Genomic DNA, 23,858 nt, shown 5'->3' with positions numbered 1-23,858 from the left:
CAGCTACTGAGACTTAGCTGAACTTGTAGGAAAGAAAGTTCTCTTTCTAGGTGTCCACGTTCAATTTGACATGAACAAATAGACACAACATCTTGCATACCTCCTCTGAAGAGCTGCTCTGGTAACACTGACAGGCATAATAGGAAATTAGGACAGACTGTGCACAATCTTTTGAAAAGCCGTAAGTTTCTTACAAATGAAAAAAACATCCATCAAAAACAAGGTCAAGAGCAAATCAAAATTTATTTCTCCTACTACTAGAGAAATAGCTATTCAAGAGCTAGCCAACTTCAGATGAAAGTATGGGGGATTTTCAGATGAGATAAATATCTTACTGAGAAATAAATTGAAAAATATTTTCAGAGTTCTCGTATGATCGGAGGAGCATGCAGCTCTGCTCTCTATATGTCCTCAGTGAAGAGCAGGTTTGAGTAGCTCAGGCAGAACGTTGGAGGACGTTGTACACCTGTGCTCTGCACAGAGAATGTAAATTGAGCGAAGATGAAGTAATGAGCTAAGAGGGTGAAACATGAAAAATATGAATAAACTAAGCTCACAAAAGGAGAGACATTGTGTTTGTCTCCAAACAGAGAAGGAAAGGAAGATGGTAAGGGTTTGTCTCTTCTGTGGTGTGATGTGGTGATATCTGAGCTAGCTTTTGGCTTTGCAGTCATCTAAACACAACAGAGGTCTCAGCAGCAGCTTATTTACCCTGTTTCATGACTGAGGAACACACACCAAAATAATTTTTTCCTCTTTCCTTAGGATCTCAAGGGACATCCTCAGATAGGTACTGGGAGTTTCAGACACTTTATGTCTTTCTGCCCTAGACCCTAGTACATTCAAGAGAACATGGAGGTTATAAAATAAAAATTTAAGTTAAATACCAGGCAATTGTCTTCTCAGCCACAAGCTATAAAAGAAAAAGAGTAGGCTATCTCTCCACATAAAGCTGGTGGACAAACCCCATTTCCAAGTGACTGAATGTGCACTACACGAGTGATGGAATAAACCATAGTAGGAATCAATTCCATGTATGGAGGGAGCCAGACCAAGTGACTAACAAGGTCTTTTCTATAACTCAGTAGAAAATGGTTTCTGGAAGCGTATCACCAGGCACTTCCCACAAGTGTACAGGTGTTAACCTTGGTGCCCTGGCCATGTTCCAGCTCAGGTAATCACCTTTTTCACTTAAATTCTCCTTCCAGACTCTCCTGGCTTGTCTCCTCTCCCTGGCCCTGATTTATATGCAATTAAATGGCCGCAGTGTTTCACTGGGCAGGTGGTTGCTTGTCAGTGCAGGGACTGGTGAGGGGATCAGCTGTGGAGATGGTTGTCACATTGACTACAAATCCCCATTAAAGGTTATGAAGTTCTTTAGGATCCTTGCAAATACACTGTCCAGATGAAAGACAACTCTGTATAGACCAGCCTATGCCTCATCTATGCTTATGAGGAGGGTAGTTGATTTTTTTTAATTATAGGAGTGGATAGCTGGCTCCCCTTCATCACAGCAAGCTCAGCAGGCAGCCTCCTCTCCCTCGTCACCATCCTCCAGCGCTCCCAAACGCCGCAGGACAGTTGCTTCATTTCCCCCCTCCCTCTCCTCCAGTGCCACCCTTCAGCTCCACAGGAGGCACCTGCATCTCCCCAGGCTCAGTTCCTGCAACGCCACAGCCTTCGCCATCGGCAAAGTTTAGCTCATGAACAAATGTAGGTGAGCAGGGCTTTGAGAAACACTTGGAAGCCTTTGTTTCACAACTCCCTGCCAACACAGTATCATTTTTCTGGGAGTTATGATCTCTTTTTGCCCAGAAAATTGCGCAGATGAGCTGCAGAACCTCAGTCTTAAAAGAGAAATACTGAAAATCCTTTAGCAGAAGAAGAGAGGCTATCACAGCAGCAGGTCTGTGAGGCAGCAATCCTGCCTGTGCAGGAGAGCCACACAATTCTCCACCGGCAGAATGAGACCGGCTGAAAAGCAAGAACTAAGTACCTACAAGGAGCATACGCAATCCAACAGCAAGCACAACTTTGAGTCGTTTTTTGAAAGTACCTTCAGATGTGTTATTTTTGGTAGAGCTGAACGTTGTACGCACAATACAAAACCTGTGAAATTAAGGAAAAAAGGCAGCTTCCTGTATTTCAAGAGGAATGAAGAGTTATACTTTGTCCTCAAACTTTTTCATCAAGTTTTGAACAGTGTAGTGGAGAAAATGACAACACATGTATTTAAAATAATTTGTGAGAAACAAGCCGCGTACCTAAGCGTAACTCGGAAATATGGAAATACAATATTTGATTTAAGAAGAAGCCCAACTTTGGTAATCCTTCTAGGAAAAGTTTGATGTTAACAACAAAGTATTAAAAGGACTTGGGAGTGCTGGTGGATGAGAAGCTCAACATGAGCCAGCAATGTGCACTGGCAGCCCAGAAAGTCAACTGTATCCTGGGCTGCATCAAAAGAAGTGTGGCCAGTAGGTCGAGGGAAGTGATTCTGCCCCTCTACTCAGCTCTCGTGAGACCCCACCTGGAATACTGCGTTCAGCCCTGAAGTCCCCAACACAAGAAGGACATGGAGCTGCTGGAGTGGGTCCAGAGGAGGGCCACGAAGATGATCCGAGGGCTGGAACACCTCTGCTATGAAGACAGGCTGAGAGAGTTGGGGCTGTTCAGCCTGGAGAAGAGAAGGCTCCGGGGTGATCTTATCGCAGTCTTCCAGTACTTAAAGGGGGCCTACAGGAAAGCTAGAGAGGGACTTTTTACAAGGGCGTGTAGTGATAGGACAAGGGGCAATGGCTTTAAACTGAAAGATTTAGATTAGATATAAGGAAGAAATTTTTCACTCAGAGGGTGGTGAGGAACTGGAACAGGTTGCCCAGAGAAGTTGTAGCTGCCCCATCCCTGGAGGTGTTCAAGGCCAGGCTGGATGAGGCTTTGGGCAACCTGGTGTAGTGGAGGGCTTCCCTGCCCATGGCAGGGGGCTTGGAACTAGATGATCGTTGAGGTCCCTTCCAACCCTAACCATTCTATGATTCTATGATTCTATTATTTTTGTACAGTAATCCCTATTATTTTAAAATTTCTTTCGGTGCCTGAAGAATTTGAATCTGTTCTTTCATATTCTGAATCTTGCAAGAAGTGATTAATTTTATTATTTTTTTAAACACACACACATTAGACTCTTCTCAGAGTTGCACAGTAATAGCATGAGAGGAAATGCACACAAACTAGAGCACAGGAAATTCTGATATGAGAAGCTCTTCCTTTTTTCTTTTGTTTTTTGTTTTTCTTTTTTTAGATAGCATGAAGCTGGTCAAATACTGGAACAGGCACCCAGGGAGTGGATGAAATCTCCATCCTCAGAGACATTCAGGATACAACTGAAGCCCCGAGCAACCTGACCTGACCAAAACTGCACTGAGCAGGGATTGGACTAGATGAGCTCTGGAGGTCACTTCCGCTGGAGCGGAGGAAATTTTAGAGACTTTTTATATGTATAAATATAGACAGACATAAACACACACACATAAAAATTCTGCCACAGCTAAACACATTCATGTATCTACATCTTTTTTTGCACATGTGTATATGGTCTACTGAATGTGGACACACACTCACATATGACATGCTACATAGACGATGGAGGTATCTGAGTCTGAAAAGGAATACTAAAAAATATAAGCATGAGCTCAAATAAAGTAGAATTATTCCTGACACTGAATGTTGTCTTGGTTTTACCTATCTTCCTATTAAATTCTGACATCTTAAGGTGCAGCAATTTTAACTACATCAGAATAGTGCAACTAAGGAAAGCTAATGAAATTCAGTCTGCGCAAACTGATCAGTGTGGCTTAAGAGGAGAAACAACTTAGCTCTGACCATCTAAACAAGATGCAGAGGACATTTTCTAAAATTCTAATTAGACTGGATTGAGAAAAAGTGCTACGACTAAGAGAAGAAAAAGAAGGCCCTGACCTAAAGCACAGTGTGTGCACAGAATGGGCATCAGCTGCACCCACTGAGTGTGACACACTTTTCACGAGTGAGAGAAGAGCAAAGGAAAATGAAGATTGTGATTGTTCTCCAGCCACCCACAGAAAAGGATCAGGGTACAGTCCACAGCACTTGGACTGCTTCAACCCACTACTTTCTGCTGGAGCTGAGTAACCAGCCATTGGTTGTTTTAACACAGTACCTGAATGGAAAGTTTCCTGGATACTACTCTACAGGGAGACCTTCCAAGAAGAAACAGGTTATGAATTTCAACTTAAAATAGTAACACAAATGCATTTTGGGAATAGAAATTACAGAGTATGATAATGTGGACAAAACTTAGATGAACAGCCCTTCTAAAATGAAAGGAGCAATTTCTTTTAATTGTACAAAATGCCTTTGCATAAATTGCCATAGTTGCTTTTCTTCATGATCCCCCAAAGATTTAGTTAAAACACATTACTTACAGCACTGTTTTAATTCAGAGTTACTTTTAGATGAACTATAAAGGCCTAACTTAGTGACTGTGCAATCTTACTGACTGTATCAACTCTCTTGATTTCCCTCTGTCATCTCTCTAATATTTTTGCCTCACTTGTCCCATATAAAACCGTACATGTCCTCAATTTTTAATATGTCTATTTGAGAATTTATACTTTAGCAGACACAAAGACTGAAAAAAAGCATTAGTGAAAGCAAATGCATGGAAAATTGCTTCCGCAGAAAAGAAGCCTCTGTCTTAAGTACAGTTTTAAAAAAGTTGGATCAATTAGCAATCTGTGAATGTTAGAAACATCTTAACAATGTCTCAAAGATGAAAGAGCATATCACAGAATGAGGAAAGGGGGAAAAATTAAATTATGTCTGCAGTCATAATGAATCAAAGCCCAGAAGGTGGTCTCCAAATCAGCAGGTTTTGATGAAATATTAAGGAAAATGATTATTGATGAAAAATGAATACGCTCTTTTTGATTTTAGCAACCTTTAAATCACACTTTGCTAATTAAAATAGCTTCAATGCATCCCTCCATTCCTTGATGGGCATTTAGCAATCCTTAGAAACGGGTGGGTTAATTTAACAATATTTTAGCAAATCTGCATAGAGTTTATCTTAAGCAAGCAGACACAGCATAGTTTAAGATTACGTACAGAATAATACGTAGCTAAACCATCTCTTTCTTTTTCCTTTTCTCTTTTTTTTTTCTTTTACACTATATCTACTAATGCAATTACAAAGTAATGATAGGCAGCATCTGCTAGTTTCCTCTGCAGCATACAACACCCAGTAATATACACTACAACTATTAATGAGCCATGAACTATGTCTCAGGAAATAAAGACCAATGCTACTATTTTCTGTCTCCTTTGTTTGCCAGGTCAGAGTGATTCTAGGACAATTACTCCCCCTACCTAGGAGGCTGTTACTACGGGCACTGCAGTCTTCTGCAAATAAATTTCCTTCCCAAAGATAAGTGGAAATGAGAAGCATGAGGGACATTAGTTCTTATATCCCTTGAAGTCATATGGATTCTTATCGCTTTTTAAAATGTTGGTAGAAGTAATTCTGTGCTCTCTTTTCATCCCAGTTTGTACTGTGCTTCCTTTAAAGGGAAACCTAGGAATGAGGGAAGGCTGTAATCAAGACTGAATTGTTGCACAGAGAAGACATTTCATTATGGAATGTGATGCAACTCAGGTGTGCCATGCATTATTGTTACAAAACCATACACAAAAATTAAAATGAAGCAAAATCTGCTCCTTTGCTTTTTCTTTCATGAATTAAGTCTTATATGTTATATCACTATCTAAACTCCAGACAGATGAAATTACCTATCCATTACAAATATGTGATCTATTTACTGTAATAACATTTCATATATCCATCATGTAAGAAAGACTTCTATGAACGTATCAGATTGAAAAGCTATTTAAATGTCACTAACATTTTAAGTAATGAAAAAAAAATTCACAGCAAGTAAATAAGTCTGATGTTAGAACAACATTTTTCAGAAATACATAATCATATAAAATAGGTCATGCAAGAAACCTTTTAATATCTCACATCACAGTGTTTGAGCCTTAAGGAACAAGATTTCACACACCTTATAAGCCAATTCTTTAACAATACGATACAAAGTATAATGCTTCGGTTATATACACTGTTTTCTGAGTGACAAGTGGAAAAGTATTGTTTTTCAACTTTCCAACCAAGACTAAACTGAAAAGAGATCTTTCAGCAGTTTCTCAATTTGCAGAGTTTCCAACATGGTATATTTTATAAGCACACATTCAATGAGTTTACAAGACATTAAAAAGAATTAACCACCACCCCCTCCCTCCAACACATATGTAGTGATGTTATTTTCCTTCCTAAAATTTATTGCAGAGGATTCCTTCCCACAATTAACTCCACCACTTCCGCCAGTGACAAACTGCTTTGACCATAAGCAGGATGCTTTTTAAGTAAGTCGCATAAACAAACAAGACTGGTCATAAGGATAAACAATGTAGTTAAATATAGTTTGTCTCATCTGTGAAGACGATAACATTCATAAAAAAGAACAGAACAAAAACTTTCCAAAACCATCCAACATCAGAACAACATACATAAAAAATTAATTTTTATTTTACTTTTCATCCATTAATTTAAAGATCTAACTTCAAATTGTACCCTTAGCTTTAGCAAGCGAAGAAATGGGATTTAGTGAACACACAGCACTCCCTCCAAGCTCTGCCTGTGCACCCCTCTCCTATAATCAGACAACTATAAAATGCAAAACTTCCAGCTCTTTAAATACTTGGAGAAGAGAAGCCTGAATCCTTCACCAAAGAGGAACAGATGAGCTGACTGGAGGGACATAAAAGATAGAATCATAAATTTGTATTCCATTTAGAAAGGGCCACATTCAACAGCAACAACAAATTAAACTGATTAAATTATGGTGTTCAAGTGCTGCATAACATCAGTGCGCAATCCAAATTTTGGTTAGCAGGACTAGCAAAGAACAGATTTTAACAGTTTACACTGGTAGGATCAAAGCACTTCATTTAATGAATGGCAGAGCCTTTGCTTTTTCAGCTTTGTGTACTCAAATATTCTCCATAATTTTCTCAGGATGAAGAACTCCAAATTGTATTGATGGCATTAGTGGGAAATAAAGATGTGCATGTTACACACACAGCTGTTTTTTTTGACTGCAATCTCAAGCCATACAATAACCATTTGATGTCTGAGACATTGCCTTTTCTAGTTTTTACATCATGTTTTGTTTCATACTAGGACATACAATTTAAGTTTTCTTTTTTTTTTTTTTAATTAAATGCTGTCTTCTACCATCTGAAAAAAATGTAAAGGTTGTTCTGTTTTTCTCCAAGCAACAAAACACCCAACTGACCTATAACTGTGCAAATTGCACTAACATACCAATGAAAAATATTATACATAATTCAGTTAAAATGTATTTAAAATCCTAATATATATTATACCCTTAAATGAACGAAAAGTGACAGGTTTTGACCTATCTTTATGAGTACAGGCTCTCATCATAAGCAGTAGCCGCACTTCAAGAATTGAAAATCACCAACTTAAGCGGATACTCCTAGCTTCCAGCAAAGGGAGCGCGTTAGCAGCCGCTCAGAACAGGGGCACTAAGAGCACGTTCGGGTGGGCCCCACTTCAACCCCTCCTTTTGTAACCCGGAGTGGGAAGTTCATCTCTCCCTTATCTTTCTGTGCATTTTCCCACTGCAACCATTTGTAGAGGTACTAACTGGGGCTGCTCTTGTGAAAACAAACAAATAGCTGTCACACTTCAGATTACACGGCAAGAAGGAAAACCACCGAGGTTTAAGTGAGGCTGCGGTTGTGGTAAATGGAGAAAGACGTGGTTCTCACAACTGTATCAGTGCTCGGTATCTATTCAGAAAGAAACCAGGACTTTCAAGTAATTAAAATAGGAGACCTGAACAGAGTTCACTGTAAGTCTGCCATTTATTCCACCAAAGTGGTAACCCAAACAGGGAGTGCAATTGCATACTTTCACAATAGGGAGCCTACATAAATCCTCATGAATTTATATTAAAACTTGTCTTATATTCTATCAAGATGGAAGAACAAAAGAAAACAACCAACCTAAGATAATAAAATGCCAATGCTAATAGCGTCTATTGGGTTCTAAATACACGGGTCTATGAGAGACCAAGCTAATTTTTAGGCAGTCCTGGGGGCAAGGATTAGTGGCTTATAGGATGAAGGATAGAGGAACAAAAAAACCCAACGTGTTAGCGCTAAAGTGAAATTAAAGCCCATGAAGAGGCTCACAGAGGCTCTAACTAATCCTTCCCTGAGTTATCACAGACGGAGGAGGAAAAATACCACAAAGACTTCCAAGTATTATTTTCGGTTTTACACATTAGAGAACTGCAAATAGTTCATTAACCCACTGCTCTCCATTGAGTTGTCCTGGAAAGTCTGTTTCATTATCCCATAATGGCATATGCACCATTTTTTAGGTCAGGGAACTTTTTTCAGAAGCCCGATTCTCATAGGAAGGAAGCTTCATTATTCCACAAAAGGGTGACGCTCACTGGAAGACAAGGATTTAAAATCTATTACTATTAATTTCTGAAACATGACCAATTATTCAGGAACCTTGGATAACAAACAGGTCCCTACTTTGAAACGCTTACAATTTAATCAAGTATTTATGGCATATTTACCCAGATGAGTGGTACCATTCCCTGGTAGTATGTCATCTGTAGGGCTCTGACAACAGAGGGGGATAAACAACAAAGAACAAGGGATCCGGGCGTAGCAAAACACTTCCACACCAGCAAACAGAGGTAGGAGGGAAGACCCTACTCATAATCTTACTCAACCCAAGTTGTTGGCCTTCTGCACGGCTCTACAGGTTTTAAATGCCAGTGGTTAGGTGGTTTACAGCACCATGACCTTTCCCTTTGTGAAAGCGCTCATCAAGTCGACTTCCAGAACTGACAAAAAATCTCTTCATTTAAGAAACAAGAAATATCCTAGCACTTACAGGGTGCATCACCCTGAGTAATAACTGCTATCTATCTCTGGTGGGCCTGCCAGTAAGCTCAGATTCCTATGCATAAATGATTCCACAGACTTAAGAACACTCCTGTGACTGACACTACTAATAAAGAAGTTTAATATAGCTGCACAAGTGCCTTGTTTTTTTAACAAATATTTATCCAGGCATGGCAATATAGTATTTCATAGCTTTCACGACCCATTCTGCTATTGCTGAGAGTTATTTTACACACACTAGAAAGACAGAGTTTGCTTATTTCACTTTTTACATATTCCTGTATTATATTAGAGTGCTTCTTTCCAGTTTCTAGGATTCATTACTCTTATGTCAATTTAAGCACAAATATACTACTGAGTGAATAGAAGTTAACATCTAAATAAAATGTTCTCCCTTTCTTTTCAGAAAAGCAGCAAGCAAAGTATGTGGCCTGACCTTAAAAACAGCATCTTGCCTCTTCACACCAAACAGATGACAGTTAAAGCAAGTGGGGTTATTTTCAGTTCCCAAATATTCCTTTGCCATAACTTGATTTTACCTCTGATAGAAAAGAAACCAGTTCATAAAGGTCTCCCTTTCTAAAATGAACATTTTTTCTTTTTAATAGCAAAATGCATGCAAAAAGCATATGATTATGGTATTTACGTTTCCATTAAAATGTCCTCAGCAAGCTGGGGGAGTCTAGCCTACTATTTTCAAGCTATTTAGATTTACTGCAGCACAGCGTCTATTTTATTTCAATTATATTTCAGGACAATGCACTCTTGGTGGGAAATGATTACACAGTGACAGCCAGTAAATGTCCATTAGGAGTTGTCTTTCTACATACTGCTCAGCTATGGATGTCAGGTGATTGCTATAAAACCCCATTGTACAGCATCATTGTCATTTACATGAAAAACACTATCGATCAGTAACGCAGCTTCTCTTCTGTATGATGCAAAACATACTAGAGACATTTTTCAGCTAAGCTAAAAGCTTTATCCACAAGAATACAGTTCTCAAGACACTTCTTTCCTGAACTGTAAAATAGACATAGATAATACATTCCACCTTGATTTTGCTCTGTTAATGCCTGTCACAAAAAGTTGGTAAGTGAAAAAACTCCTCAGCAGCCTGCCTCTGTAAGCTACCAACACATAGGATGGAGCTAATGTCGCAAGGGCAACCGATGTAGATGCAGTTATACTGATCACCAATTACTCCCAATGGATTTTATCTATTTATTTATTGCTAGAGCTTCATTTCCTCTGAACAATAAACTCCTCCCCTGCTAAGGAAAAATCTTCTGCTTTAATTCCTTAGGATCAAGATAAGAACAGCTTTTTTAGTGCTACTGGAGAGGCTTGCTATGACTAGTGCAACTAAAATGTGTTTCAAGATTCACAGGAGCTACACATATGTATGGATTATGTAAGAACCAAAATAAAGAACCTCCCATACTTCAGCTACATATTTAACAGATAATAACTATTACTGAAAAAACAAACCAACCAAACGATCCTCTCCCCTAGACCCCCCCAATTACTATGAATGATTTAACTCTGATCCAACATGAAACTGTTTCAGAATTGCTTCAATGCAGATTTAAGTCCTGTAAGGATATTCTTAAGGAAAATTTACTATTTATTGGGGTTTTTTTTAATAGCCATGTTGGTGAGAAGGGTGAAGCAATACTACTTACATACACATATTGATGTGCAAGTCTCCAATGAGTAAATTAACATCTCTTTCTCCTTTGCTGTACTTTGGCATTATACAATCCACTTTCTAATTATAGAGAAACGTACTGACAAACTATTTAAGGAATAACCATTTTCTTTTTATTGTTTTGTACAATCTGCCCACAGCTGCAATGCTTGGGATACATACAAATATAAAATATATCCAAAAAGGAGAATGAAGAAACAGGCCTAAGTTTTAATGCTGCTTTCTAGTTAGGTCATAAAACAGCTTGGGGGACCTCTGCCTGACAACTTGACAGTACCATCATTTGATGAAGGGCTATAATAGTTGTCCCCATAATATCCTTAAACTTGCAGAAAATAAAATAAAGTTGTCCATTATTCTGATGAGCAGTTTACACACTTGTCCTCTACTTTGTTATCATTCACGTGCCATGACACAGTTAAACTTACATCAGTTGGTGGCATGTGTTGATGGGAGAAGCTGAAGGAATATTAAAGAAAAACAAACCCTGACAAGGCCTCACACGCAGGCACAGTAATTCTCTTGCAAGTCAAGGAAAAATCTGTCATAAGTGTTCAGCAATGGTATGCAAACTATTATGGGACATTTTGTTATAGGCTTCTTTGTAAGAGACTTTTAAATAACCTTTTGGACCTAGTTAAATGTCAAATTATGTTTGGCACTAACCACCAAACTGTAATAGAAATAACATTTCCCATATAAACAACGCTCCTTTTAAAATGAACGTGCTAAAGATTTGAGGCAGGCTGGCCGTTACCAGCTCCTGGCAGTTCAGCGCAGGGGCAACGTGCTGAGAGTGATTCCCTTCCCATCCACAAAGGCTGGAACCGACTGTTTCCATCTAGGTACCCTCTGAAATGTCTCGAGGAAAGGAAAGGACTGAAGGGCAAACAGGTAAAACACAGTGAAAATAAGGCTCACCGCAGGTGAACGCTAATGTAAACTGTATTTTAAGGATGTAGAACTGCAACCTACTATTTCTCCTCAAATTTCTTGTAGCGTTATCAGGATAAGCCAGACTGCAGAGAAGAACACTCCCTGAAGAAGAACTTTGCAAAGAGGCACTTGGATGCTTGGTGTGGAAAGGGGCATCACAAGAGATGCCAAGTGAAGGGGGAAGGTCTCACGGCTGGAAAGGGACAGCAAGAAACAAGATGCAATGCACATGGGGTGAGGAGCCAGATATCCTACAGACAGGGAGATGACTAGGGTGGAAAGCACCTCAGGCCCACATGGCCACAACTATCTCTTAAAATGATGCTCAGATGATACTTTCTTAATATATCTGAGATAAAGCCTGTAAAACACAGAGCAGGAAGATAGTTCAGACGTGATCCAGGCTCTCTGGCTGAATGTCACACGGGGCCAAGCTCCCAGATGTCTTTCACGCAAGTCTGGGAAGACTGGAAGCTGCTCCCTCACATCTGTGGCATCTCCTCCACGCCCAAAGCAGGCGACATGGTCTCTGAGCAGTGGGCCCCATGTATGGACCCGACTTCTGGGAGAATTAAAAATAAGCCTGAGATTGTGCAAGTTGCTGCAACATTCCCAAAAACATCTTCCAGAGCCAGGTGAGATTCACCAGCTTTGCAGTTTGGCTGCTAATAAAAGTGTGAGGAGAGAGGAAAGAAAACACCGTATACGAGATACCTTCATGACTCAGATTCCCAAACAGGTACTTCAGAGGGCATATTTATAGGAAATAATAATCCTTTTCCATCTGCATTGCCTGTTTCTTCCCAGATGTTTCTTGCTGAATGTGTTCCCCCTTTATCGCAGGCCCCTCTCGCCCCAGTTGTCATCCCCAACCAGTGTCTTCTCCCTCCGCTCAAGCCTGCAGTGTGAGCCAGGTCCTTCCTTTTGTCACAGAGTGATCCAGCTGTGAGAGACAGGGTCCTCTGTGCATCAGAAGCTGCCTGAACGTGCAAAACTACCACCCTGCTCTTCAGTCCTACCCTTGTGATTAACATCAGATTCCCCCAGTACTCCGTTATCTCCAGTTTTACTCACTCTCTCCCGGCTCTTTTATCAGCAATCACACAGAGATAGCTGGGTCACGCAGGTCTTCTATTTCACCATGTCAGGTTTGTATCAAAGAACTTTTTTCTTGTTGATGTGACATTGATGCCATTCAACTCAGGCATGAAACACTGCCTTTGGTCTAACAAAACAGCCGTGAGAGTCACCATGTGGCAGCCATATCCAACCAAGCTATCTCGATTTCCAAAGGCACAAAAGTGCTGAAATGTCAGGCACCTGGGCATACCAGTGCGTGACAATATAAGGCTATGGAATATAAAATTTCAAGGGCACAGGTGAAGCTGTCATGTCTTAAAATTATTTTGCTTCCTTCACTGAAATAATGTACATATCCACAATATATAAATCATGTTTATTTAACACGAAAAGTAAACCTTTTACCCAGTGCAATACAGCAGAATAGTGCAACTGAGAAAATGAAAAGGTAGTTACTCTACTGAATTTTAGTAAAAATTCATGCATTCAACAATGCATCTGAAATATCCTTATTTGTCATATTAGAGGATATACTTTTCTTAATATTATGGAAAGGCACTTTTCAAAATAGATCTAGTGGAGTGTTAAATACACCGATCTCAGTCCTCACTTAAAAGGAGTTTTAGACAACTAGCTGAATTCTGCACGACAGCTACTTTCCTTAAGACCAAACATAAATGACTCTGTTATCACCTAGAACAGAATATGTGAGATGAGCACCAGTCCTCATGTAGAGCTATACAGATCTCAAATACTGTAACCAAAGACACCGTTTTGCTGATTTAGCTGAAAGTCCAGTATTTTCCTTCTGAAAAGGATGGGCTAGAAAACAAAGTAATGAGTGGTTTTACTAGGAGCTAAATTAATAACCTCTGAATGAGTTAACCATACCTTCTCTACCAGGATTTTTGTGTTATTTTTTGTAAAGCTGAGAAAATGCATATCTACAAGATCATAGATGCAAGCCAAGAAAACAGATGTATTTTCATTGTTAAAGTACAAAAAAAGATGTGAATTTTGCCTTTGGTTATTTCTATTTTGTGTTAGTTTACATGCCTGTTTTAGCTTCAGGTTTTCAAATGAGCTCAAAACTCCATCAACAGAAACCGGAATTTTGCCCAATTTCAGCATAAAACTAAGCATGACAGTTCAGATAACGCAACTACAGGAAGACTATAAATCATAAGCTACGGCCTAAGAAGAGAAAGTAACTCATGAGTCAAGCTTGGAGTTTACTCTTTTGATCCATGTTTAATCAAAAAGCTAAGCCTGTTAGACGGAAGTTCAGGACCACAGTAGGACTAGAATCCAGGTAAGCTTTAACCCACTTTTGCGTTAACAATAAGAACTTTCAGAGATTTTGTAACTGCTGTGAACAGGTTGGAAATCTATCATTCCACAACCATAACAGTCAGAGTCTGATAAATAAACCAGATGATGGCATAAATTTGAATTTAATTTGAATGATACCAAACTGTGACTCCAAAATTCCAAACCATTTGAAGAATGAGAAGAAAAGCAGTAGCTCTACAGAAAATAACTGTCATGTCCCATTTTTCCACACAAAGGCTTTTAAAAAGTCATTAACAAAAATGCAGTTCTGACTTTCCAATTGATGCACAGTTATCTCCCATGGCAAAAGTATTACAAGAGTGGATTTTGAAAGTGTATTGATTGATGTCTGGAGCTTACCTGTCTACAGGTGAAGACTTTGAATTCCGTGGTTTCTTCACTTGGGCGTACAAGGCTTCCACTGTCTGCCCTTCCCTCGGGCTCTGTGGTCGGGTGTTCAGCATTATCGTGCCGCTATTTGAAGAAGAGTCATAGGAAGCAATCCCAGCGTACATTGGGTCCACATCACAGCCAAACGTCCGGTTAAAATCCTGTATCTCTGCATAGTCACGTTCACGAGCTTGTCTCTCTCGAAATTCTCGAGTTTTTGCTTGAATTCTGAAAAATTAAAAGAAGGCTGAAACTAATTTTTTTCCCCCCAACCATTTGAAAGCAGCAGTTTAGGCAGCCCATTTTAATAAAAACTACTGAAGTGTTTCCAGTTTCAGTTTGTCATGGAGTCTCAGGTTTACCTCGGACTTTGAAGTCTAGATGGAAGCAACACTAATCAACGCTGAGCTTTAAGGAAAAAGTCTGATTATTCACTGTCTTTTCTTTCATTCTTAAGTTAAATAATGACTAGTCATAGTTGTTGGTAAGCTACGTTGGTAAACTAAACAACAATTAATTGTTGTTTTATGCATCTTAGGATGCCTTTGCTATTACTTGGCCTGCCTGAGAATGGCCTGACACCATTCATATCACACTGTACTCCATCAAAACCTAACAGATTCAATGGTTCTAACACCTGTTTCTAAAGAGGAATTTTAATGTACTTGCTTGGCCCAATACCACAAAAATCATACTTCTTTCAGAATTTAAAAACTTCATAAGAACAGGACACACATATTTAGATTGGATATTAGGAAAAATTAGGAAAAATATCTTCACCAAAAAGGTTGTCAAGCCATGGAACAGGCTGACCAGGGAGGTGGTGGAGTCACCACTCCTGGAGGTGTATAGATGCGTAAATGTGGTGCTTAGGGACACGGTTTAGTGCAACTTGGCAGTGTTGTTAGGTTTACCATTGGATTTGATGATCTTAAAGGTCTTTTCCAACCTAAATGGTTCTATGATATATATTTATGTAGGCACGCCTGCAGTAAACAGCTGAAGCAGATTCTTGGATGAATCATTTAAAATGTGCACGTTTTTTTACAAAAAAAGTTTTTTTTTACAGGTTGAATCTGGCATCTCTCAGAAGTAGGCAGTTTCTTCTCAGAAAGTAACAACACATGCCTTTTGTTAAAATTACAAATGAAAGGTGATGCTGTACTAGGGTTTTGTATCTAGGTGCGCTTGTTTAGCTGTACGATAAAAAGTGACAGATAAAAACAGATGACATTTAGGAATCTGATAAACACAAATTGAGCACAGGTCATATTTTCAAAAGCACACAAGGCTATTACTAAAATTTGATCTGGGCTTCAAAGTTTCTTTGGCATTTTAGAAAATTTGATGTATCATACACACACACACAGAGTGAACTGAAAAAACACCTCCCCCCCAACATTTTCTTCCCAGACCAATTTAATGCTCTGTCATCATTGCAAAATGAAGCACTCAGCTGTCTCCTCCCTTCCATTAGTAAAATGTGCTCCTTTTTCATCTAATACAGCCATGGCTACACAGTGTGACAGCATCCATCCATTCAGGCTACAGCTCTGAGCACCCCTGTTACGTGCTGTTTCCAAAGACAGCTTGTTCACTGACTTTTAACAAGAGCAGTCTACTCAAAGCAGGCTACTTTTGAAAGTAAACCTTGTCTCTTTTGAAAATAGAAAAACCTTAAATTTAGGTAACACTGATGTTTTGGGAAATTTTTAACTTAGCCCCATTCAAAATTAGTCTTTGCAAAAAGAAAAAGGGATACACAAAGAGTGGGATTCAGGTTGCAGTTGAAGACATCAGGATTTAGGCGCCTGCAGTAGGTGAGGTCATGCCAACTCTGTGTGCAGGCTCCCTTTGGAGTCCAGGGAGCTGTAAGGCAGCATACTCCAGAGCGACACTGCTGCTGTGCCAGTCGGTGTGTCCTACAGTGAAAGGAGTCACTCTATAGACACTTTTGATGCTATTGTTTAGATCTTCCTCGGGAGCTCGGATACTCAGCCCTGATTCACCTGCTCAAACAAAGGCAGCGATGGCCACCCAATGTCCCCAGGTAATCCTGCTGGACCTCCAGCTGCTGGGTAAGGAGGACTCCTGTAGGTCCTTGTCACATCTGCCAGCCCCATGCTGACATCTCAGAGACTGTGATAACTCAAATGACCAAGATGACTGTGTTCAAATATGTGAATCCATCCCTGAGCTGGTATGTGAACATCTGAATTTAAATGCCTTCATCAGACTGAGTCCCAGATAAATTCTTCTTTCAATGCTAACAAAGATTGCCATAACAAAAGATGGGAATAGGAGGATGGCATGGACAGGCAGACCTATTTTCCCAAAAAATTTCACAAGTATTGACCAAGGATACTGGATAAAACTGATTGGTTGAATTCCCTTCAGCAGCCAGTGCCATCTACATTCATGTTTCAGTGATTCCTTCACATGTCCTGAGTTATACCTCAGCCTAATTCTTCTTTCCATGTCCACTACTCCTGACTCTTATTCATATTCAGTCACAGAGGAAAGAAAAACAACCATATAAAAAAAAAGAAATCTGAGAAAATTAAACTTAAATCAACATAATTTTTTATTTTGCAATTTTGCAATAATAATTTTTTCTACTGATTGCTTTTCATTATAATAGGGAAAATGGAAAAGAAAACTCTAATGGTACTCAGCTGACAGCATGCTCCTCCACAATTTCAGCAATGTCAAACTGGAATTGTGTGGGTTTTGTTTGTTTGTTTGTTTGTTTGTTTCATTTACAATGAAGAAGGACTCAGGTTTCAATCCAAAAACCATGTCAAATTTAAACTGTGTTTCTGCATGCCTCTTTTTAAAATAGAAATACATGTTTTCCGTTGCCTTGTACTCCAAAACTGCAGTTCAGAAATGTTACGACCTTAATCACTTGGAAGATATCTATGCACAAGGAAAAACAGGTCTGAAATGACCTGCCATTGTTGATTCCTCTCTCTGCAGATTTCACTTCCAATTTGGAGTCTTGTATTAATTACCCTGTGGAAGAATGCGTTTGTCTATTGCTATTTGTCCTCTGAATGGGAAAAGTAAAGGAAATCAGAAGTTTCCTAGCTATCAGTAGATTTAATTTTAACTTCAATGGACAATGTATCATCACACACTGGAACACTGGTTGGCATCAATTTGAGAAAAAAAAATTCATCTATTTTAGACAACCAAAATTTCAGTGTATGAAATCTTACAATATAGCAATAACGTGGTATCAAGTAATTCACTCAGAAGAAAACATTGTTATCTGAAGTGCTTATAAAACAGAATTACCTGGTGATAACTCGTGATATTGGCCTCAGCGTTACACTGGTTGCCGTGAGACATGCCTGTGAACTTAAACTAACTTTTGACCATGAATATCACATCACTCTCCACAGGTGGAGACATGAGTGTCCCCTGTTTCATGTTAACCAACTTTTCTCATGTATCTGTTTATTGGCTATTTAATAGGTTTGGACACAACACCACTTGCAGCAAGAACATCAAGATTTTCCCATGTGTAGTTCAATGAGGGATACTTATTCCTATTCAAGGGGGAGAGAACTGATTGTTGAAGTATTACACAAGTAATTACACTCACATCCACCAGGAAAATCTTTAGAATATTTTCTACAATTGCTAATATAATCTCTTAATACATATATGTAGTATTAAAAATCAGTCTAACCACATTGTAAATGTTCCTGTTAACTATAACCAATGAACCCAGTAACAATTTGCAGTAACATTTAACAATGGAAAACCCTAAAGTGAAACTTACAACGTCTGACTATACTGACATTCAATATGTTCTGATTTTTAAATTAATTTTTTGTGCTTTAAGTTTAAATCACTGTCCAAATGCTACCACTTACACAAGATGAAGGTATAGGTATTCTGATTACTTAACACATTTTTGAACTTCGTTTAAAATACAGCTTTGGTTTTGCCTTCTTCAGGACATACTCTAACACTATGTCTTCAAACTTAGAGGACTTAAATGATCAGGGAAAACACATAGCTACATTCTTGAAAAGAATAGCAGCTATCAGCTGACTATTGTGCTATGCCTTTTGCAATTATAATAGTTTTTAACTGTGAATATATTTTCAGATAAGAATGTGAACTTAATGTGACGTTATTTTTTATGTTGACCCCCCTCCTTGTGCGTGTATGTGTATATGCATGATATGACCTAAATAACTTGCTAGCGTATACTGCATTAAATATACATACGGGAAACGTCACTGCAGACTACTGTGGGAAAGATTAAAATGATTATGTAAACACACTGTGCAGCACAGACGAGAACCTGGAATTCGCTCTGTACTTCAGCCCTAATCAGCAATGCTCCTGCTATGGAAATCCAGTATCTGGAGAAATGCTTGACCACGGTGCTTTGATTTCACAACGTGGATACGTGTATTAAGCTGTCTTCACTGGATTGTACTCCTTCGTGACATGGCACAATAAAAATGTGTATGTCTTAAATTTCAGATCAGCTAATTTTGAGGATTTATAGCCTTCCTGAAGGTTTTGGGTGAGCTTAACAATAATAATGTTTAGCATTTACATAACTCTTTTCATCTCAAAAGAATTTTGCAAAAACTGCTAATCAATTTTGCAGTATATTATGGAAACGGAACTTTTAGAAATACAAAAGCTATCCCAAGAAGTTTCTAAGCCCTTCTTGCTGAAGTGTTAATACTGAAAATGCCAACAACGTACTGTCGTGCTTTAGAGACTCAAATTATAACGTTCAGCAAAGTATAAACTATCCTCATGCGTTTGTGTGCCATTCCATTCAAAAGCTAATGATAACTGTTTCAAATCACACTATTGTTAGCTGCAGAACTTCCTATAATTGTTAGAAGAGCTTTTCGTTGCAAGCTAATCCAGTAATGATAGACATACCCATTGTATAGCGATTCCTGTGCATGTGAAAGGGTGGTCACAAAAGTAAGGAAAAAGCTTGTGCTCTGCTGTCTCCAGCAAACAGCAGCCACCTCGTTCCCTTCCTAAAAACTCTGTGAATGGGATTCAGCTTCCAGATGAAGGCAACGACGATTTCAGACAACTAAATTTAGGTGTTGACATATGTTTTGGGCTTCCAGAAGAGTTGGTCAAGATTCAGTCATATCACGCTGCTGCCCACAAAGTCTAGAGAGCAGTTCATCCAAAGAGCAGAAACATGGCCATTTTAAGGTGAAATCAAACCCTCTCCAGGCTCTACCAACTGTGTCAAGCACATCTCCCTCAACCACAAAGGTCATTGTGCTATATAGCGCAAATGTAGATACCATATTAATTGTATTAGCTTGTGAGCCAAATACCACTCTGAACCAAATGTTTACAGTAGTTCTGTCTGAACTAAACTCTAACTTTTTCCAGCAATGGAAAACTCGAATCTGTGGTGTTGGTAGAGCTATTCTGAGTAAAAGGGAATGAGCAAAGTTGGCAAAAGAAGAGAAATTGACCCTAATTTCATGTAGTGTTGGGAGTGAAATTATAAACATATCCCCAATCCCTTGGGAGCTTCAATCCCTTTTGTAGGATTTTTTTCATATTAATGATTTAGATGCCTGCAAAAAATCACCTACTTATCTTAATTAATGAACACAGCATGGGAAGGATATTCACGGCTAGTATATTACGTTTGCTGTTGCAATGGCAGCGATGTCCTCCCCTAAGAGCAGACACAAAGTTGGCTGCTGCTTCTGGTGTGCGATTGCTTGGTCAATTCAATTAATCCTCCTGCTGCTGCCAGGATTCAGCTATTGCCCAAGTGATAATCCACAACCTCATCATTTCCACTGAGGCTCACTCATTTACAAAATAAGTACTGAACGCGTGCAGTTCCACATATGTGAGATGGCTGACAATGTTTATTAAGGATAGAAACAGCATTGTGTAAGGACAGAAGCTAAATGACAAGCCATTCACCACTGCCAGTCCTCAGTTCTTCTGCCATCAAACTGGCATGCGTAGGGATGATGGATTGAAAACAGAGGAAAACAATGACACCTTTATAAAGCCAGTCAGCTTGTTGAAATTAGTCAGATGGGATGAACACATTCAGTCCAGTTTTTGCCAGATATCGATTCTAATAAAAAGGTCAAGAGGTGTGTTGGCCAGTAGCCAAATCTTGTCAAATTTGTCCCCTCCTCCTTTGCTAGTGAAAAATACCTCGCCGGCACAGTGTGCCAGCAACTAAGCCAGGTCTTGCTGTTCCTCCTTCCCCTCTCCTCAACTGCCTTCAGGGCTTTAATAGCCCTTTTTCTGATTTTTGGCAATCAAGTCAATACGGGAGTTTGTCCTCTCCTATATTTATCTTCGACCTTTGTCTGGATCCAAGCAGAATTTTTCTGACAGCTACTCTTCTAATGAGGGTACCTTGATTATAGGCATTATTGTGATTTCCCTCTGAACCAACATATGACACTTAGCTTTTCTTATCATGATTAGAGCTAGTCAGTTATCACAGTTATAACCATCTCTCAGCAAAGCCATCTGCTTTCCTGGGAAAAACATTCTAAAGGATCACTGTGGGCAATGGATAATCATGGGCAGTATCAGTGGTAGGTTGTAAAAAAGAAAGACACCTCCTCTTCCTCATTTGCCCCCAATTTCATTCAAAACTTTAGCTTTTTTTTAAAAAAAAAAAAAAAGGACAGAAAATACTGCTATGTAAATATAATTTTTAAATTGGGAGGCTGGAAATCAACCTTTTCCAAGTTATGAAAAGAAAAAAATTAACAGTTCTGCCTCATCTCCTGTGTACACAGACATGCAGCCAGCTGGCTAAAATATGACTGTGCTCTGATCTCAGACACATGAAGAAACAGATGAAAAATGTGGTCAGTTTGCTATGGAGAAGCACAAACATACAGGAACAAAATCAGAAAGGCCGAGGCACAATGTGAAAGAAAAGTAGCAGGGAGCTTTAAAGATAACGATAAATCATTGCATAATTGCATTAGCAGTAAAAGGAAGAGCAACGAAAAGGTTGCTTCCCTGCTCAGTTGTAAGGCAACGATATTGACAGATGATGCTGAGGAGACCTAAGGTTTAATGGTGGTTTTTTTCTTTGCATCTGTCTTCACTAAAATGACTGATTGCAAGCAGGTGGCCAGCACAAAGACTATTGTCACCAATAACAAAAAGATCTCCAAGCTAATGGCAAAAGAAGTAGATAGAAACTGGTTAAGCTAGTTAAGCCAGTTGAACTTCATCCGACACACACAACTATCTGAGGCAGTTTCAGACCTTTTTCAGTAACCAGGAGAACCTGTTGAGGACAGCTGAAGTACTGAAAAACTAGAAAAAGTCAAACATCCCTTGGAGAAGGAGAATTACGGACTCATCAATTTAACTTCAATCTGCTTTGAAACAAACTATTGGTAAGCACGGAGAAGATAATGAGATGAGCAGTAGCCACCACAGATTTATCAAGAACAGATGTGGTCAAGTCAGTTTGCTTCCTTTTACAACACAGTAAATAGCCTTGTGAACAGAGGACAAAAAATACGTCCCACGCTAAGGAAAACAGCAATGGGATGGATGCAAAAGGCTGAACCAGACAGTTCCTACAGAGTGTTTAGAAAGTAGCTCTCAGCAATTCACAGTCATGATAGATGGATGGATCGAGACATTTTCTACACAGACCTCTCTCTGAATTTACTCAGTTTTTTCATTATTAATTAGGACATTATTGAATCTGCAGAAAATTCAAATGAAGGGACTTCGGAGGAAGGGATTAACACTTCAGATGTTCTTGAAAAATAGACAGAGTAGACTTCAAAATAGAATTAACTTCAATAACAGCAACTGGAAGGTAATTTGCACAGTTGGCAGAATTAAGCATAACAATTAGAAGTAGGGGGAAAAAAAAATTTGAGTTGCTTTTTCAGGAATGGATCTGGAAGTTCTACTGGATGTCAGATACTCACAAGTCAGCAATGTCAAGCTGTTGGGGAAAAGATGAAGACACAGTGGGGACATAACAGCAGACTTTGGACACGGAGGAAAAGAATAATGTTTTCCATTTCTAATGCAAGTATTAGGTATTTAAAACTGCAGCAAGAATAATTGAGACTAGATACTGTGTGAAGTGAAACTTTGTAATGAAAAGGTAGCAGAAAAGATTGCCATGGGAAATTGTAGAGTCTATGTCATTGCAAACTGAAAAAAAACCAGGATGAAACAAACATCTTGCAGGAATGGCATCCCCAGGAGATCTTACCTTGAAAAAGTAACATAATCTCTCTTCCAGGTCTATAATTCTGCACGTACATAGAAATTTTACACACATACATTGGTTCTACAACAACTGAGAAACGTAACTGGGACTACATATAAAAAGGAAAAAAAAAAAAGCTGCCCACTACCTCGAAATTAAAGAAATGCATCTACAAAATCAGCCTTAATTCTCTCTCTCCTTCAACAATCACAGCCTCTCAGCCAATTAGAATATGTGATAGTATTTATTGCCTCTCTGAAGTTCCCCCCCTCCTCAAATCCCACATGCAGAAGAGACACATGAGAATTTCAAAAACTAATGAGCTACAACCCAGGAGGGCTGTAGTTAAAAAAAAAAAAAAAAAAAAAAGGAGGAGGGATAAAGGTGATAAGGTGATTACTATAAGTGTCCTAATACATTAAGAAGAGAACAACATGCACATTTTTGCGAGGAGTTATAGTAGAGAAGGCTATTTAAAAAGTCAGCAAAATACAAATGAAGATGTAAAGGAATGAAAAAATGCAGGAGGGAAAGTAAATATTATGCATATAAGCAGGTGAGGTGCAAAAGCCAATTTGAAACCAAGTGACATCGATGAAATTAAAGGAGACATTAGAATAATTTCCTTTAACCTGGTGGAATTTCTCACATATTTCATCCCTACCTTTCCTTATCCCCTGACCTTCTTGATTCATCCTTTGTCTTTACAAAGTGAGAATACATTCCCCCAGTAGAGTATCTCACACCTGCTTTCCTGGATCTTGGAGTAAACATGTGAAAATCCTTGCTTATTTTGATTCAAAAAATCTGTAAATTACCACCTTACTTACATTTCAATGGAGCTTTTAGATTACTTTGCAGTTAACAGTGTGCAGCATTTCAGGGTGGATGGTATGTCTGCTGCTTTTTTTAAAGGATATGTTTCAACCAAAGGTGAACATATCAGGTACATCCCCAAAACAAACACTACCATGAATGAAATTTTCTTTCCTTATTTTCATGTCTGATCCAAGGGTCAGTGACCCCGGCAGTGGAGGATCACCCAGATGGGCAACTAGGAGAGTTATCCTGCTGGGAACCATGTTGCATCAAAGTACACCACTGCTGTCTCTT

General features: G+C 39.0%; 1 protein-coding gene across 8 annotated transcripts in view; it reads right to left on the bottom strand.

Moving 5' to 3' along the window:
• PARD3 (par-3 family cell polarity regulator) overlaps positions 1-23,858 on the bottom strand; it is a 479,965-nt gene that overhangs the window by 97,012 nt on the left and 359,095 nt on the right. For all 8 annotated transcript variants that reach the window (XM_086614468.1, XM_086614472.1, XM_086614469.1 and 5 more), the window contains one exon: positions 14,468-14,725. In XM_086614468.1, coding sequence (XP_086470594.1) covers positions 14,468-14,725 — 258 coding nt within the window. The remainder of the gene's footprint in view (positions 1-14,467; positions 14,726-23,858) is intronic.

The sequence above is a fragment of the Tauraco erythrolophus genome, chromosome 7 (genome assembly GCF_009769465.1).
Source record: "Tauraco erythrolophus isolate bTauEry1 chromosome 7, bTauEry1.pri, whole genome shotgun sequence".
NCBI lineage: Eukaryota > Metazoa > Chordata > Aves > Musophagiformes > Musophagidae > Tauraco > Tauraco erythrolophus.
The sequence above is the reverse complement of the archived record's forward strand: the minus strand, read 5'-3'. Positions and strand labels throughout refer to the sequence as shown.